At 36.2% G+C, this 19,978-nt stretch overlaps 1 protein-coding gene across 3 annotated transcripts in view; it reads right to left on the bottom strand.

Annotated features, from left to right (window-relative positions):
• Nucleotides 1-19,978, bottom strand: part of DNAJC13 (DnaJ heat shock protein family (Hsp40) member C13) — a 137,780-nt gene that overhangs the window by 83,962 nt on the left and 33,840 nt on the right. For all 3 annotated transcript variants that reach the window (XR_011647845.1, XM_058290684.2, XM_023588537.2), the window contains exons 3-10: nt 9,406-9,481; nt 8,578-8,727; nt 8,073-8,114; nt 5,082-5,282; nt 3,014-3,220; nt 2,824-2,919; nt 2,403-2,494; nt 36-202 (exon numbers count right to left, since the gene is read on the bottom strand). Coding sequence is in view for 2 of the 3 variants with exons in the window: in XM_058290684.2 (XP_058146667.1) it covers nt 36-202; nt 2,403-2,494; nt 2,824-2,919; nt 3,014-3,220; nt 5,082-5,282; nt 8,073-8,114; nt 8,578-8,727; nt 9,406-9,481 (1,031 nt within the window). In the remaining variant the exon portion in view is untranslated. The remainder of the gene's footprint in view (nt 1-35; nt 203-2,402; nt 2,495-2,823; nt 2,920-3,013; nt 3,221-5,081; nt 5,283-8,072; nt 8,115-8,577; nt 8,728-9,405; nt 9,482-19,978) is intronic.

Here is a 19,978-nt window from a genome sequence, read left to right as displayed (position 1 = left end):
AGAAGGATTAAAATGCCTTTATTCTTAATACTTACTGGGAGGGGCCGCTAAGAACCTGAGATGAAGGCTCTCTACTTCCTCATCAACGGGCATGCTGAGTAAGCCCCATCGCTGACCTTTATGCGTTGGTGTCATTTTTACACAAACATCTCTGTTTCCAGAAGCTCTTACTCCATCCAGCAAACTTGCTAATAAGGAATCTCTAAGCAAGGTTAAAAAAAATAAAAAGTTCTCACGAACGATAATTAAGGGGAATCGTGATTCAGAACAAAGCATTCATGCTTTAACTCAGGGAGGCACTGTGGATACGAGAAGCTCAAAAGAATAGGGCTTTGGGAGAGCACCTGGAGTTCCAATATTAGCTCTTGACCTTGCTGCCACAAAACAAGTTACTTAAGCCCTGTAACTTTGTCTTTTTTTTTTTTATAATTTTAACAGTTTTATTGAGGTATCACTTACAAGCCACAACATTCACCCAATTAAAATGCTCACTTTGATAATTTTTAGTAAATTTATATAGTTGTGTAACCATTACCACAAAAAGTTTCCTTGTGCCCCTTTGGGCAAAAACTCCCCAGTCCCAGGAAACTGTCTCTATAGTTTAGGCTTTTCAAGAAACTTCTTTAAAAAGTCATACAATATGTAGTTTCACATGTCTGGTTTATCTCATTTATATGTTTGTCCACATCACTGTATGCATTAATAGCTCAATCTGTTTTACTGCTGTAAACAGCAGTTTACTGTATTCCCATGTATGGATATACAATGTTTTTTAATCCATTCACAAGCTGATGGGCGGTTTCTGGCTTTGGGCTCTTATTGATTAGTTTATTTTAGAAGACACTGAGTATTGAACCTGGACCCTCGCACTTGCAAAGCAGACACTCAACCACTGACTATACCCACTCCCCAACTTGGTCTATTATATTATAAGTAATGTTGTTATGAACATTCACATGAAAATCTTTGTGTGAGCACATGTATTAATTTTTCTTGGCTATACAACTAGATGTAGAATTGTTGGGTAGTAGGAAAAGTGTATGTTTAACCTTTTCAAAAATTGCCCAACTGTTTTCCAAAGCAGTTTTATCATTTTACAATGTTACTAGCAATGTATAAGACTTTTTGCTTTTCCACGTCCTTTCCAATAACTGGCATTACCAGTCTTTTTCATTTTAGCCTTTTCAGTTCCTACGCAGTAGTTTTAATTTTCATTTCCCTAATGACTAACGATGTTGAACATCTGTTCATGTGTTTATTTACCATTCATGTATCTTCTCTGGTCAGGTGTCTATTAGAATTTTTTGCTCATTTTGGGGAGAGTTATCTTTTTATTACAGAGTTGTAAGAGTACTTTAAATATTCTGAATACAAGTCCTTTATCAGATATGTGTCTTGCAAATATTTTCTCCCTGTCTGTAGCTTGTCTGGTTTTCCCAGCACCAGGCCACAGTAATATCAAAATATGCAGACAGGGGAAAAGATGTGGCTCAAACAGTTGAGTGCCTGCTTCCCACATGGGAGGCCCTGGGGTCAGTCCCTCCTAAAAATAAAAAAGAAACACAAAAACAAACAAACAAAAACAAAACAACAAGCAAACAAATGAAAAAAACAACTCAGGGAAGCCAATGTGACTCAGTGGTTGAGTATTGGCTTCGTACATTAAGAGCTCAGGTTTAATCCCTGGCCTCAGTACCTCAAAAAATAGAAATAAAAAAATGACATGACATGACAAGACATAACATGGAGGGAGGGACGGAGGGAGGAAGAAAAAAGAGAGAAAGCATATTCCCCTGGAAAACTGGTAACTAGCCTATAATGTGAACTTAAAAAAACCTAACTTCAAATGTATTTATTTTTTGTCTTTACTTATTTTCTTAATGTTACATTCAAAAAATATGAGGTCCCCATATACCCCCCACCTCCCTCACCCCACTCCTCCCCCCACAGCAATATTCTCCTCCATCATCATGAGGCATTCATTGCACTTGGTGAATACATCTCTAAGCATCGCTGCACCTCATGGTCAATGGTCCACATTATAGCCCACACTCTCCCCCAGTCCACCCAGTGGGCCATGGGAGGACACACAATGTCCAGTAACTGTCCCTGCAGCACCACTCAGGACAACTCCAAGTAACCTGTTGTTATTCAAGCAACTTAACATTGAAAGTAAAAGGTGTGCTTTATATTAATCATTTCATTAAATCAAGATTTTTATTGGCTTTTAGGAATTTTAAAAATAAATGAAGGTCATTTAAATATGCAAAACATTCTTATCCAAGTTACATGATTTTAACATTCTAGTATAAATCTTTGTTTTGCTCTCTTAAATTTTGCACTTTGCTTTGCATATACTAGGATCTGAATAGCACAAAGAAAAAAGCTAAAAAATAAAATACCTCTCCGTTGAAGAATATTTCCTTATTTGCCCTTTTATAAATTCGATGCTAAAAAGTTGTGGATTTTCTGAGTCACAAACCAATGCAAATATCTAATGGAAACAAAATTGTTCAACAAGAAATATTTAGTTTCATTATAAAAACTACGTATCTTCATTTAGCCTAAAAGGGCAACAAAGAAAAATACTTAAAGGTCTCAATCAAACTTTTGTACAATCTTTAAAAAGTTCTATTCATTACATAGTTTGGAAAATAACTTTTGTCATACTATTCTAAGCTCAAGAAATACAGCTATGTGAGGAATTAAATCAATTCTCACTGTTTGCAATTCTTTAGGCATGATTAAATATTAAAAAAGAAAGGAAATTATTCTAACTTATCAATAAGAAGAAATCCCATTCAAGCTAATGCTGAAACCTACCTCTCCTAAAGGCTTCAATGTTGCAATATTATAGGTTGCGGGATCACGTTCTACTAAACATGTTTCTGTAAGAGCTAGAACTCTTTTTACAGGTTCCTTCAAACAATAAAATTGAGACATATTAAAAAGCTGTTGAAGAAGAATGTCAAAATCAGATGAACAAATTGTATTTTCAACACATGGGTCTTACCAAATGTCTAGGTGATATTTTTTGGACTATGAACTCTGCTAAAGATGTAATGGATTCATCAGTGCTGTATTTTCCAAAGCGCAGATTCAAATATTGCTCAAATTCTAAAGGTTCCTTTCTGATCCTCAATGAAATACCTATGTAGTTACCAGCATGGTCTATTGCACTTTTGATAATTTCTTCTCTTTGCTCTGATGCAAATAAATGCTGCACAAATTTTGAAATTTAAAAAGTTAGAGTTGAAACAAGTAAAATGTGACTATATTTAACCAACTCATAAGAAAGAGATTAAAGGAGCAATTCTAGATAACAAAAGAGGTAGTAGATTCTATCAGAGGGAAATAAGCACTGTGCTTGTTTAAAAAAGGTACTAAATTAAGGTCACAAAGTCTGGGCTATAGAGCCCTGCAAGTGACTCACTGAACAGATCTTACTAAGAAGTTAGGCTCTGGCTCTTACCACCAGGTACAGGACAGCATCCTGGGGCTCCCGGGAGGGACCTGGGGATCCCAGCCAGGGTACTGCCTGGGCAGGGTTCCCAATTTCAGTCCTGTTAGCTGTGATTTAATCTGTTGTATGCAGTGGGCTTTCCTGCAGACTTCTTCCTTTTAAGACTATTTAAATGTTTACAAAGTAATTGGCCTATCAGTAGTATAAATCAATTTTGTATTTTGTGTAGAATTTACTCATGTAGGGATAAGGCATTTGTGCCTGTGGGTTTGAACTGCTTTAAATCCTGCAAAAGCAGGGCAGGAGAGTCCCACAGAAGAATGCCTGGCCCAGAATGCCACAGGCATTCTGTTGAGAAACACTGGGACATACCTAATAATCTGATTTTATTCCCAGCAGCTTATCACAATTACTATTTAAATAGAAGGCAGCAGATAAAAGCCTGTTAAATAAATGGATCTGTATTATCACGTTTGCAGCTCGAATTGATTTATTTTACCTAACGTCTTTCAAAATACCAAGTGTAAGCTTAGAAAGTAGATGATTACAAGTCAAGCCTCTTATTGCCATCAAGAAATAAAAACTGTCAACAATAAGAGGAGTATCAAACAATTCTCATCCTTATTGTTTACCTTATGCATAGTATGGTGTTCAACTCACCAGGTGAACAAAACTGGTGAGATTATTGTGATAAGGTTATCACAGTAACATCACACAGGGAAAGAATAGGTAGGAAAAGGCCTATAAGCTCTAAAGACCTAAAATGCATTTTGTAAACTGGATTGCCCAGCCCTCCATTTTTCTGTTTATGTCCCTTGTGCTACCCTTTATCACTTATGTATTTAAAAATTCTAGGCTTTCCCAGGTTCTGCTACTGAGGGAAGGATAATTTATCTCAAAACACTATATCTTAGTATTCCCATGGCTACTAAGGAATTAGTATTCTCAAGAGAAAGGAATTTTGAAAGACCAAAACAGGTTCAACTGAGCCTCTCCAAGTAGAGACTATCTTTATATTGCCATATTTGAGATCTGAGATTTAAATTTTATTGAGGAAGGTAGGGTGTTTCATCATCTATAGGTTCAGGTTCTATTACCAGTGAACAAACAGGGTCTGATATAGTACACAATTTACTTATATATAATTCAGAATTTCAAGATCAAGGACCTGCAATGAACTTCAAACTTGATGTTTCAATGAATATTTAGATTTCAGATTATAAACAGTGAGGCAAAGGACAGAAATCTCTGTAATTACAAAGGTAAGAGATTTTAAATTACTTTTTCAAAGAAAGCTTAGAAACTTTTAGGTAAAACATTAGTTCTGAAGAAAACAGCACCTGTGGCCACCATTTACTGAGCACTACCAAGCCCCAGACCAGTGAAGCATTTTATAAAATTATCTCACCTGATTCGATGTATATAGTACTCCCCACATTACAGAAAGTAGCAAATTGGGATTCAAATTCAGGTCTCTTTAATTACAAAGTCTGTACTCTTTAACACCTTATTTCCTCCAAGAGAAGTCACATGAAATTTCAAAATGAAACCTAAAAATCCTGCTTTCCTGCAAATGGTCTTGTCCCTTTTAAAATGTCTTTTTAGCAATACTACTTACCAATCTACTGAATCCTCCATAAAGTATACAAAACCCTCCTTGATAATCAGAGAGATCTACAAAGCCTTCAATGTTTCTATAGTCATAGGAACAAAGGACTCTGTTGGTTGCAGGATTAATTTGGTCAAAGCCTCCAGGAGTTACTTCTAAAATTACAGGTTTTCTTGAGTCGCTCCAGTGATGTTTATAGCAGTTATATCTCTACAGAGAGAAAAACAATATTACTTTTAGGTTCATATTTAAGTTTACCATAAAAATAAAATTATGTTTAATGTATAAGCCACTGCAAAAACAATAAAAAATCTAAGTAATCTTATACATTTCTATCCAAATTGTTAAAAACTAATTTTAGCAATTTATGGGTTTGTGTTGAATGTTCATTTAAGCTGAAAGTGAATTTTTAATAGCAAAGGTTTTGATTTACAATAGTTTGTGAAAAAAATTTAAGCTAATGTTAAGTAAATCTATAAAAAGAAAAAAAAAAAGGAAAATCCTAAATAGAAATGTTATTCTGAGAGTTTTACCAGGAAAATTATTTCTACTTTTATTGATGAACTCCTTTTTAATTCAAATTAATTATGGTAAAGAGCTAAGTCACATTTCAAAGAAGTTATGGTAATCAATTTAAACATCCTGAGTGAGTTCAGTATGTTAATACAGATTTTCTTTCTACATACTGAAAATGTCAAAGTCTAAATTTGGCCTTAGGCTTTTCTAATCATATCATTGGGAAATTATCTGTAGGAGTCTTGATCACATTAGCAAGGAAAATTCCATTTAGCTATTAACATTCCTTTGAAAATTAAAGTAGATGAGTATCAGAAATGATTAGGTCAGTATTCATTTATCAATGGGTTTTACTCTTAAAAAGAAAAAAGATTTAATAGAGACAGCTAACCAAAAACGATGTGACACAGAAAAAGAAAATTAAAAATAAAAGGAAAAGGAGACAAAGGTAAAATAAGGATAACAAAGTGTCAGGTGTGAATATACATTCCTCCCCACACCGTCCCTTCCCCAAAACCACAGTGTTCTAACCATCAAAATGAAGACATGATCATTTACATTATTCTAATGGTAAAAATAAATTAGTCGCTCGAGAGCACAAGTATTTCTACTACTGAAATCATAGAGGAATTCCCTTGTAGGTGTTCAAAATAGAGCAAAGCATTCCACAATAGTGAACACCTCCACCCACAGGCCAACACACCAAACCCAGCCATGAGGTTCACAGACCACAACTCGCAAGTCCTCTCAGCGTTACTGACGGCATCATGCACAGTATAGTTCCACAATAGGAATTGTGCAGAAAGTCAAAGGCATTAACCCCAAAATATATCCAGAGCCTTGATTCTGAATTAAACCAAAATTCCAGTGGAAGAGAGGTAGGTGTGGAAGGGAGGCCACAAAAATAGTGTGCTTTTTCCCCCAAAACTATGCTTTTTCAGATGTCCACAACCCACTCTGCAGGATTGTCTCCATTCCTCTCATGTGATAATCAATTGCCATGAGATGTGCTGACAGAAACACATCATTATCCCTCAGGACTGTGAAGGACCTTGAGAGACAGCTAATTTAGAGTCCAAGGGGCAACAGGAGGCCTGAAGGCCAAATTCAACTTAAGCAAGAATGCTGGTCAGTCAGCAGAGGATTTGGGGCAAAGCGGTTGAATCTGAACATTTTTTAGGAAGATGTGCTGCTACTTCAAGTCCCTTACTAATTAGGTGGACTACTACCCATCAAGGAATCTTCTAAGATACTGTTTCTACCAGAGAACTTTAGGAAAAGTATTAAGAAGCTGATATAAAGAAAAACACATAAACAAAATCTATAAATATACTTATGGATGCAGTTGTTTTCCAGACTGATGAGATACATAGAAAACTCACCTGTTAACATAAAATAACTAAAATAAGCACACCAAGTTGTTATGATTTATAGAAACTTATTTGGGCTCATTAGAAACACGAAATAAGCAGCCCACCAGTTGCCATAAAACTATTTTAAATGGCTTCTGGGCAACCAGCCAATTGCTTGAGCTGAAATCAGTGAGTTTCCAGGACGCTAAAAGAATCAGCAGAAATACCATGGAAAGGATGAGAGCTTAAGAAACAGGAAAATGGACTGCCAGGGTATCAGAATTCAGTTCCCGCCTTTTGCCAGAAGCTATGGGCTCTGAACACTGTGAAGTTTAGGTATTCGCATTTTGTTACCATTACAAAAGCAGTAAATGCCCATGGAAAGAAATACAATACTTCAAGAGTGGAAAAAAGTATACACTCCCATGGTCCTTCTCCAGAAATCTCTGATTCAGTTTAATGCTGCTGTGGCATAAACTAGAGAAGGCCTGGGCAAGATGAGAAGATTCCAATAGCGACCATGACCTTCCCAATGCAGTCAGTACACCATGCAAAGCTTCATCACAGGCCAGATCCAGAACAAGCACATATCACCAGACAGTTTCAATGCACCCAAACCTTCTTAAAGCTTTACTGCTTCTGAAATAGGAAGTTCTTAAATCAAACAATTGCTGTATGTTTCAACAAGCATTATCAGCAATGTGATGTTCACTGAAGGTACTATTTATAATAAGGACTACCTGAGTGGTATCAGCTATTTATAATGCTCCATAGTTTTGCCTGATGATCTTCTCTCGACCACCAGCATCATCTTAAATCTAATTTCTCATATTTGAATTTCCAGTGAAAATACATCCATTTCTATCACATTATATCAGGAGACATTAAAATTATGTTTCCTTTTTTCCCTTTAAAAGCTTTGCCATTAAAGGAACACATAGATTATGGAATGATTTCTACAATAAAAGACAAGATTTGAGCAAATAAAAATACATATTGATAACTGTTAAAATACTTGCCCCATTTTGTAAGTTTTTAACTTTTCCTATACACTTATTGTTTATGTAGTTCATGTATGAATGATATACTCCAATAAATTGTTTTTAAGATGAAAAAAAAAAAAAATACTTGCCCTTCCTGTGATTTTTCCTTCTGAAAAATCAGTTCTAAATCTCTGAAAGAGAAAACATAACCATATAACCACAGTTTATGACAATGGACAAGCATGATTTAGTTCTTTCTACTAAAAGCAAGTACAACTTCAACTTGGTAACCTTGATATTAAAAACTATTATTGAAGTTATAGTTTAAGGGCAGTCAATAAAAAGCTTATAAACAAACGTGTGGAACTTCACTGAAGAACAAAATAGATTATTAAACATACGACTGCTTTATCCTGTATATGCATTTAAAAAAACAACAACGAATAAACTGTCAAGTATAAAGAATTTCACATCCAGTCTTTCACTTAGAGAAAAGTGAGAATTTTAATAAGTGTCATGTTAAAGGTCAATAAGGAAAAATAAGAATAGTGGATAAAGAGGCTTAGAGCATAACTACTTTAAAGAGGTATTAAATGTTTAATTTTTAAAAAGAGATGAGTGAAATTTGGTTTACTAACATGGAAACTTTCTTACCAATGCTTCTGTAAGCAGTTCTGTTCTGTGCTCTGTAGAAAATTTTAAAGTTTCTGACTTTTTCCCACTGCCTTTACGAAACGTGAGGTTGAATTCCGTTCCTTGTCCTTTTCCAACAGGGCTGATGCTACAGATGTCTCCATAAGGCCACTAAGGAAAAGAAAGCAATGCCTTCATCTGGTACCATAACATAGTGAAATGCAACATTCATTTTTAATACTTCAAATTTCATAACCACTAAATAAATGAAGAAAATTTTTCAGAAGAATGCTAAGATTTAGAATTAGTTTTGTCTTACAGCAATTCCATGACATAAATTCTTTGAAAGTTTTTAGTCATTAAAAGCAACAATAAGAAAAACATCCTATCCATATTCCAATTTCAATGATTAATGACATTAATGCCAATCAATTAAAATGCATAAAAGTTAAAAGAACTCCTGGCTGCAAATCTGTTAAAAAAAAAAAAAAAAAAGGAATCTGCAAAATGTGTCTAATGTAAAATTTAAAAGTAAGTTAGAAAATCTTAAAATATGATTAATTACCCATGTTCAGGTTAGTTTCATAAACAGTAATCCTACTCCTAAGACATCAATCTCTTTCAGATTTGACCTTTCTATCCTACAGGACTGATTTCAGGCCAGGGGTTCATGGGTCATAACCTCCCTTAAAACTCAAATGGTCAAGAAACTTTTGTTGGTGTAGAATAAATCTAAGTCTTAACTCGGTTATATTTAGAGAACATTTTATTAAAAAATAAAACCATTAAAAAAAAAAAACAAACTCAAATGGGGTTCATACAAACACCAGCAGCTTCTAACATGATTACCTGATTTGTTACTTCTAAGGTATTGGGATTATATGTAGTAATCGCATGGGTTCCAACTGAAAAGACACGCTTATACCTACAAACAAAGGAAGACAATTGCTTAAGTTTAGTTTAACCAAAAACATTTTATAAGAAAATACATACCAACACAGGAGACTATTTCTATAATTAAATAGAAAAGTGTTAAGTTAGATTAATGGTAATCCAATACAGCTTAGTTTTATATTCTCACATTTTTTAAGGTTCTAATACGTTACTGTTAATAAAAAGCACAACTAAGTGATTATACCAAATACCACTTTGTACACTTTGGATGAATTGTATGCTTTACTAATGCATATCTATAAAACTGATGTTTTAAAAAACATAAAAACCCTACCTCTTTACTACTCATTTTAGTGTGAATTAAGATTCATATATAGAAAGTAGGACCCATGCAAGCAACCTTGTGTTGTTAGTAAAAAATTGGCAAAGCACCGGCTGAGGATGCCAAAAGAAATAATGCGAAATTTTATTTTAAAAAAGATACTACATCCTAACAATTTTTTCAAAATAAGTTTTGAATAAAACCATGATGGAAAGGAAGGAAAAACTATGGCATGCTCAGACAAAGCCATATCCTAGTATCTTAATAATTTCCATTTAAGCAACTGCCTACACATCAAAGTGTTGTAGCAGTAGGAAGCCTACACCACAGACAATTTTCACTTCTCATATCATTTCTTTCACTTCAAGTACCAAATCTGAGGGAGAAAACCCATTTACATCTAAATAATCCTTTAAAAGAGAATGTGGGAAGCAGACTTGGCCCAGTGGTTAGGGCGTCTGTCTACCACATGAGAGGTCCGCGGTTCAAACCCCGGGCCTCCTTGACCCGTGTGGAGCTGGCCCACATGCAGTGCTGATGCATGCAAGGAGTGCCCTGCCTGCCGTGCAGGAGTGTCCCCATGCAGGGGAGCCCCACGCGCAAGGAGTGCGCCCTGTAAGGAGAGCCACCCAGCGCGAAAGAAAGTGCAGCCTGCCCAGGAATGGTGCCTCACACACAGAGAGCTGACACAACAAGATGATGCAACAAAAAGAAACACAAATTCCCATGCTGCTGAAAACAACAGAAGCGGACAAAGAACACGCAGCAAATAGACACAGAGAACAGACAACTGGGGCAGGGGGAGAAGGGGAGAGAAATAAATCTTTAAAAAAAAAAAAAGAGTAATTCATAATGATAAAAGTAGAAATTGAATTACAAAAACTTACTTAAAATTGAAGAACTAGTTCTTTGGAAATAAATGAGTAAAGCATTAGCTACTTTAAGAGTGAAATTATAAATAAGAATATATTACTATAAATACATAGAAATTTTAACAATAAAATGCTGTGTATAACTCTAGGCTGAGAAATTTGAAAATCAAAATTAAGCCAATCCCTATAGAAGACTTTAAGAAAGCTGCCAAATAATTACACCCTTCAAAAACACTGGGCTCACACTATTTCAAGGCAGTAGAGCTTTAAAAAACTAGGTAACTCCCATGCATGCTTCTTAAATTGTTTCAGAAACCAGAGGAAGCAGAGCATCTCAATTTGCTGAATGACACTAAAACCTGAGAAAGACAACAGAAAGAGAAAAAACACACACACCAATTTTTTTTTAACAAATATTATCAATAAGAATCATGTAACATATTAAAATATTAGTAGACCATAACAAAGAAGATTCATCTTAGGAAAACAAAGAGTTCAATAATATAAAAATCTATTAATGGGGGAAGTGGCTGTGGTTCATCAGTTGGGCTCCCATCTACCATATGGGAGGCCCTGGATTCACATCCCAGGGACTCCTTGTAAAGGCAGGTTCACCAGCAAGCGCCACAGAGAGCCAACTGAGCAAGGTGACACAACAAAAAAAAAGGGAGACAAGCAAAAACACAGAAGAGCGCGGAGGGAATGGACACAGAGGGCAGACAACAAGAAATCTGTGGGGAGGGGGCATAAATTAAAAAATAAATACAGACACAGAAGAACGCACAGTGAATGGACACAGAGAGCAGACAGCAAGCAAAAAGCTGCAGGGGGGGAGGAGAAAATCTATTAATGGATCATATTTATATGATGTTGAAACACCTATTAATTTATACTTTAGTAAAGAGATTTTACAATCAAAAATGAATGTTAAATATAATCAAGTGCTTTTTTGATTTCTATGAAGGGAATGTTTCTTTCCTTTGAACTAATGACACAATAAAAAGACACACATCACCTTAAAGAAACACATCATCAGACTTAAAGTTAACACATTAGAAATATCCCCATTAAGAGCAGAAGAGATTTCAAAATTTTTCTATTGTCTATCTTTTCCTATATTACTTGAATAGCAAAAACAACTTTATTTCCATTTTGGGAAGAAAATAATCTATACCACATATTCATTAAAAGGTAATGCTTTAAGTATTTTCCCCTAATTTTACATACCTAAAGTTGAATGGGAATCTATCTAAAGAATGAGAGCACTTCCTTTTAACATAAAAAATACTCATTTGCTGCCTTCTAAAGTGAGGTTGGGGGCTGATGAAGTTGGTGAAGATTTTTTCAGAGGCCTTGATGTTATTAATAGGGGGTATATGGAAAAATATCCCAAAAGTAAGCTATAGACCACAGTAAGTGGTCATAGTCCAATGATGCTCTTTCATAATCTATAACAAATGTTCCTACAACAAGTTAAGGTTGGTGGAGGGGTTATGTACGGGAATTATGCATATTATGCATGATTGTTTTGCAAGCACACAACTTCTCTAGTTAAAAAATATATATTAAAAATGAACAAAAATGTCAGAGGCTTAATCAATTAATGGGAACTAAAATAATTAAGGTCTTGTACAAATCAGTATTTTCCTTAGTAGATTTACACAATGAAATCAATTGTACAATAGAAATGTGAACTCACAAATTCTAACTTTCAGAACAATCTGCAGAGTCAAACATGCAAATTATTATAATCCTGAAGTAAAACTACAAAATTTGCTTATTTACTCAGGGAGCAAAAAGTGTAAGAAATGCATGCCTGAACTCTTCCAGCCGTCAACTGTAGTTGTCACAGCCCACAAGATGTAAGAGAACACCCTTGTCAATTCTATCCTAGGGTCCTCCGACACAACAAAGCCTCTTCTAACAGCTTTTTCATCAAATTTTGTCATTTGTGGCAGTTTCAGATTATTTATGAAATCAAAAAAAGAGATTATATTTGTAAACTGGTCTGTTCCTCTGGGCGTGATCCCTCCTTTGATTGTATTAGATTCAGCTGAGACATCTGTGATTAAATTATGTTAAGACTAGGGCTTTGATTCAACCACAGAAGCAGGGTGTAACTCAGGTGAAGTCCCTGCCACTTTGGTGGGTTATGTAGAGGACACTCACTCAAGCAGACACACAGAAGACACAAAAGAGAATGAGCCCCATTGATGCCAGAGGAGAGAACTGTGAGATACAGGAAGAAGGCTCAAACAGCTAAAGCCCCAGGAAGAGAGGCAAGCCCGAGGCCAGCAAGGCTGACAGAGGAAGCCCTGACAGACAGGTCCAGTGGGGGAGCCTGGCCCTAGAGACAGTGGCCATCTGGCTTCAACACGTGGCAACCGACTCTGGTGAGGAAGTACCTCTTATGGTACCTTGAGTTAGACTCTTCAGGGCCTTGTAACTGAAAGCTTTTTATAAAAGCCAACAGATTTCTGGTGCTTTGCTTCAGCACCCCTTTGGTTAACCAACATATCATCTAAATCAGTGCTGTGCAATAGAACTTTCCACAATGGTGGCAATTTTCTATATCTCTACTATCCTATAAGGTAGATGTTAGCCATACATGCTGACAGAGCACTTGAAATGTGGCCAATAACTAAAGAAATGGATTTTTAAAATTACTTTAAATTCAACTAGCCACATGTGGTTAGTGGTTACCACATGAAACAGAGCACAGTTCAGCAAAAGAATTCCAGAGTTAAGAATACTTTAGACCCAAAGTACTATCTTGACTAATAAACTCAGAGCTATCTTTCAGAGAAACATTGGGCTGTAAACCTTCTTCCCTAAGAAGAAAGCGATAAGAAAACAGAATTTTCAGGAGAGCTTCCTTTCCTTCTTCCATAAGCACTCCCTATCCCTCACTCCTTCCCTAGACCAAGTCTGCTAGACTTCCCTATAAGGATAGGGCAAAACTTCCAGACCATCTACAACTTTAAAAGCAGCCCTAAGTCTTCAAAGTTCACCTCAAAGTCCTCCTAGATATCAGATTTAGGCATGAAAATATGAATGGTCTCATATTTTTTTTCTTAACTTTTACTAAGTCACCAAAGTCCCAAGTCATAAGGACTAGACAAAGATCCCAGAGACTGAGGGAGATACATATCTTCTTTAGCTTTGAAACTAATTCTTAGCATCCAATGCAGCTTGGTGTAGAGGAGATGTTCAATAAAAATATTTCAAATAGCTAAATAGACCAATCTATCCAATAATATGTCAACAGGCATTCAAATCTATGATCCATTAGTATACTCTTGCTTTTACAATAATAAAAGTCAGACATCAACCAATTTTACACAGATTTTTTTTACCTCATAACCACTATAATGCCACCAGAAAAAGATAAGGCCATATTTTTATAGTTGCTTTATCTAAGAGGCATTTTATTCCCACAGCAATCAGTAATAAAAATAGTAGGAACATGTAAAAAATATTGTGCTAGTAAAATGCAGGTAGAAATAAAAAAAGCCACCTGACAGCAAAGAAAGACCACTGAAGTAAAAAAATGAGGACGGAATCAAGTTTTGGCTTTGATTCTGTGAGGTGTAAAAGTGTTTAATTTTGAGGAGATCCCATTTATCTATTATTTATTTTGTTGGTCATGCCTTTGGTATAGTGTTTAAGAAACTACCGCCTACCACAAGATCTTAAAATTATTTTCCTCCATTTTCTCCCTGGAATTTTATGGTTGTCACTTTTATAGTTAAGTCTTTGATCAATGAGGTAATTTTTATATAAGGTGTGAGATAGGTGTACTCTTTCTAGGATTCTTTTGGATATGGCTATACAGTTATGCCAGCACCATTTGTTGAATATACTGTTCTGGCCTAGCTGGGCTTAACAGCTTTGTCAAAAATCACATGACTAACTGAGAGGGTAGATTTCTGAGTTCTCAATTTGGTTCCACTAGTCAATCCATCTGTCCTTATGCGAGTACCATGCTGTTTTTACCACTGTAGTTAGGTAATATGCTTTAATGCGAGGAAGTGAGAGTTCTCCAACTACATTCTTCTTTTTTAAGACATTTTTGGCTATTCAGGGGTCCTTAACCTTCCAAATAAAATTGATTATTGGCTTTTCAATTTCTGCCAAAAAGGCCATGGGAATTTTATTGGGATAGTGTTGAATCAGTAAATCAGTCTGGGTAGAATTGACATCTTAGTGATATTTAATCTTCCAATCCATGAACACAGAATGTCCTTCCATTTATTTAAGTCTTACTCAGTTTCTTTCAGGAATTTTTTATAGTTTTCTGAATACAGTTCCTTTATGTCCTTGGTTAAGTCTTTTCCTAAATATTTGATTGTTTTAGTCATTATTATAAATGGAACTTTTTTTTCTGATTTCCTCCTCAGGTTGCACACCAGTAGGGTATAGAAATACTATTGATTTTTGCATGTTAATCTTGTATCCTGCCACTTTGCTGAACTCATCTATTAATTCTAGTAGCTTTGTTGTGGATTTTTCCAGATTTTATGACACAGAATCACATTATCAGCAAATAGCAATTCCTATTTGGGTACCTTTTAATTCTTTATCTAACATAATTGCTCTGACTAAAACTTCTAGCACAATGCTGAGTAACAGTGGTGACAGTGGCATCCCCGTCTTGTTTCTGATCTCAGAGGGAAAGCATTCAGTCTTTCACCATCGAGTACAATGCTAGCTGTAGGTTTTTCATATATGCACTTTACCATATAGAGAAAGCTTCCTTCTATTCCTAGCTTTTGGAGTGTTATAATCAAGAAAGGATGCTGTATTTTGTCAAATGCCTTTTCTGCACCAATCAAGAGGATCATGTGATTTTTCTTCTTCAATTCATCAATGTGATTTGTTACACTAATTGATTTTCTTGTGAACCATCTTTGCATACCTGGGATAAAACCCATTTGATTGTGGTGTATTATTCTTTTAAAGTGCTTTTGGATTCAGTTTCCAAGTATTTTGCTGAGAATTTTTACATCTATATTAAATTAGATATACTGGCCTGTAATTTTCTTTTTTCATAGTATCTTTATCTGGTTTTTGTATTAGGGTGATGTTGACTTTACAGAATGAGTTTGATAGCATTCTCTCCTGTTCAATTTTTTGGAAGAGCTTGAGCAAGACTGGTTATTAGATTGTCTTTGAATGACTGGTAGAATTCACCTGTGAAGCTATCTGATTCCAGGCTTTTTATCTTTGGGAGGTTTTTGATGACTGCTTCAAGTTCTTCACTTGTGATTAGATTGTTGAGGTCTTCTATTTCTTCTAGGGTCTATGTGTTTCTAGGAATTTGTCTAGCTTGTCTACATTTTTTAGTTTTTTGGCACACAGTTGTTCATAGTACCTCTTACAAATCTCTTATTTCTGTGGAATCAGTGGTGATGTTCCCCCTCTCATTTCTGATTTTATTCATCCCATCTTCTTTCTTTTTTTGTCAGGGAACTCTTACTAAGGTTCCCTCATATGTAATTCTTTGCTTTTCTCTTGCTGCTTTCAGAATCCTCTCTTTATCTCTGATATTTGTCTTTTTGAACAGTAGGTGTCTTGGGGTAGGTCTATTAGATTTATTCTGTTTGGACATGTTGTCCTTCTTGATATTGATGTCTTTCATAAGTGTTGGGAAGGTTTCAATCATTTTTTTCCTCAAATATTCTTTCTGCCCCTTTTCCATTTTTTCTCCTTCTGAGACACCAATAATGCATATGTTAGTGTGTTTCACATTGTCATTCAATTCTGAGACCCTGTTCCATTTTTTCCATTCTCTTCTCTTCCCGTTCTCCTGTCTTTTCCAGTTCAGATATCTGTCTTCGTAATCACTAATTTTGTCTTCAAGCAATTCAAATCTGTTCTTATGTGCCTCTAATGTATTTAAAATCTTTAAAATTGCCCAGCTTAAGCACTGGGCCAGGGACTCACTAATGTGGCACAGATCTTCCCCTAGGAGTTAGGGTACAGTGCCAAAACCAGTTTTTGTCCATGCAATTGCCAGACCAGTCAGAAGATGGTGCCTGTTAGCACACCTTTCCACAGAGATGTTTCACTCTCCATTTTTCTGTGTTTTGATGAAATTCATAGAGGCCTCTGCTGGACAGATTCACTGAAGAAAAGCCCCCTGACTCCATCTCCCTTTTCCCTTGAAACAGCTGACAGGGAGGAAGATGCCTGTTCTCAGATTGGCTGCAGCGACCCAGGGGTTTTAACCCAGCTTAATATATTGGGGGTCAGAGAGGGGAGCTCTTCCTGTCCACTGCAGAGGCTTGATAACTCAGTTTGTTGTTTCAGGTTCTTCGCCTCTCTGTCCCTCACTCTCCTGGGAATTGTGAAGCACCGTCCTGGTCTGCTGACCCCTAAAGCAGGTCCCTTGCACAGGGCTTCTGGATCTTTTTCCATTGTTTTTGTGAGAGAGTTGAGCTCTGCCTACTATGACTCCATCTTCTCACAATCCTCCTGTGTCTTTCCACATTGAGTGGATCTAGGCACGATGGATCTTAAATAAGCCAAATAAACCTAACCAAAGTTAGAAGAGAGCTTTTATATTACCCAGTCTAGTTCTCATCACAAATCACTTGAACCTTTATAGTACCCTGGTCAAGGCTGACTAGGAGCAATTGTTTACTAGTGGTGGTACAAGGGAATGACTCACTTTCCCTAAAAGTAAGTCTATTCATTTTCCAGTATTGCAGATACTGACTACTGTTCCTCAGAACAAAGTCAAAATATATACTTTCCCACATTTCACTCTGCTTCTAGTTCTTCCTTTAGCTTCACACAGGGCATCCTTCATTCCTCTACCAGTCAGACATTAAATCAGAATTTTCTCTCCTAGACTGAACACCATTTTTAAAAAATAAGTTTTGGCCACCAATTTCTAGAAGCATTTAAGATCTTCATAGAACCTAGGGTCTTCTCTTTCATTAACAGGTTGAAAAGCCTAGGTTCTATGAGTAGTTTAGGCCATCTCTAAAGATAAATGAAATGAAAAGTTTCTCAAAGAGTTAGGAGATGACTGGTAAGCAATGCTAAAGGAAGTACAGCAGCATACTGGTTAAGCCTATCAGCTCTGGAGTCAGACTGCCTGGGTTCAAATGTCGCCTGGACTACTCCCTAGCTGTGTAACCTCTAAACCTAAGCTTTAGTTTCTAAATCTGGAAAATGAGGACAGTATATGTATACGGCTCATGTTGTGAGAATTAAAAGAAATAATCTATGCAAAGCACTTGGTCTAGTGCCTGGCATGTAAGTGAGCAATCCATAAAAGTAAGTTACCCTATTGATATTATTCTGCTTATTGAATAATCAGGGGAAATCCCCAATACTCCAGAATAGTCACTGAACTGATTATAATTAGTGCCATTATTCTTTAAATAACCATGACTGGTTTAGTACATTCATATTTTAAAACATAGAACAAAATTAATGCACAAGATTTTTTTCACTATAAAGCAGGATTTGAGACATTAAAACCCCCCTATTTACCTTTCCATGTACTTTGAATGCTCTACTGAAGTATACTTGCAGTTGTATAAAATGTATAAATATACCCATAAAATCCAGTTACAATGTTAAATATAATAGAGAACACTATAAAAATAAGACATATTTCCTGCTTTCAAAATGCTTGGAATTTGGGGGAAGGGAGGGCAATAAGTATGGATTTGTTTCTTTTTTGAGAAGGTACTTGCTGAATCCCGGACCTCATACATGGGAAGCAGGCACTCAACCACTGCACTACACCCACTCCCTCGAATTCACTTTTGATGAACTTTAAAGACAGGAAGGAAATATACCCAGAAGGCAAAACCCTCTGCATTCTCCAACCCTATTTCTGCAGCACAGTGCTGTATATTCAGGCATATTCCAACAGTGTAGGATGATAAGAATTCTTGTCTAGTTCCACTGTGGTCAAAGTGAAAGCCTGGCACAAAAAAATATTTCACCTCTAATTAAAATAGCATATATTCTGCTTTCACATATTTCTCAAAATTGTTTACTAGTTTTTACTATCTCAGAGACTGAACAAAGTATTTTTACTAATAAGATAATTTGGCCCTAGAGTTCCATTTACTCTCATAGTCCCCCATTCACTTTAAATAAGTATTGACCATTTCGTGGATACTTAAGGACTATCAGTATGCCTTGGTTATTCCATTCAATATTTTTCCCATGTTATTTCATTCCTCAGAAGCTGTACTCTGCATTATCAGCTATGACCAGTTAAAGTCATAAAATCATGTGTAAGAGTCAGAACTGTCTACCTGACTGAGTAGGCCAGAGTAAAAATAGGTCAACATTATGGCTGTTCACAAGTACAGGAATGGAAAACTTTGTACAGGTTAAATCCTAAAGCAGCAGAACAGACTTCCTGGACAAGTCAGACTTCCTGGACAAGTGAGACTTACTTTTAGGTACAGTTTGCTAGAGTAACCTGTAATATGTGGAAAACAGCAAAGTTCAGTATTGAAAAGTTAACCAATATTTAAGTTTTATAAATGTTCAATTACATTGCTCTAAGTTTCTGTCCTATGGATGTCAATTTCTTTCTTTGCAAAAACCAAGTGCCTATTTCAAAATTTAAAATACTGGTAAGAAATGGAAGACAAGCGTGATCAAAGAGCCTGTTATCTACACTTACATGTTATTCTAGTAACTACCAAAGTTTAAAAAAAATCTGTGACATCTTACAATCAGTGGTTGTATTTGAAATAGTTTCCTTACTCCAAAGTACCATTTTAGGGGAATGCAGAAGAGGCTATAAATATGCAATAATTAAGTTTGCTTGACAAAATTTCAGAGCCTCTGAGAAGACATTCAGGTGTTTCTGGTGTGAGCACCTATAGTTATTACTACCAATATTGTCTTTTTTTTATCCAGTATTTTTTTTAAAGATTTATTTTTATTATTTATTTCTCTCCCCACCCTCCCCCCCCAACCCCAGTTGTCTGTTCTCTGTGTCTATTTGTTGTGTGTTCTTCTGTGCCTGCTTCTATTCTTATCAGCAGCACCGGGAATCTGTGTCTCTCTTCGTTGCGTCATCTTGCTGTGTCAGCTCTCTGTGTGTGCAGCCACCACTCCTGGGCAGGCTGAACTTTCTTTCATGCTGGGGGGTTCTCCTTACAGGGTGCACTCCCTGTGCATGGGGCTCCCCCATGCGGGGGACACCCCTGAGTAGCATGGCACTCCTTACGCGCATCAGCACTGCGCGTGAGCCTGCCCCACACGGGTCAAGGAGACCCTGGGTTTGAACGTGGACTTCCCATGTGATAGGCAGATGCTCTATCCATTGAGCCAAGTCCACTTCCCACCA

The sequence above is a fragment of the Dasypus novemcinctus genome, chromosome 31, assembly GCF_030445035.2.
Source record: "Dasypus novemcinctus isolate mDasNov1 chromosome 31, mDasNov1.1.hap2, whole genome shotgun sequence".
Taxonomy (NCBI): Eukaryota; Metazoa; Chordata; class Mammalia; order Cingulata; family Dasypodidae; genus Dasypus; species Dasypus novemcinctus.
This window is presented reverse-complemented; position numbering and strand designations above follow the sequence as displayed.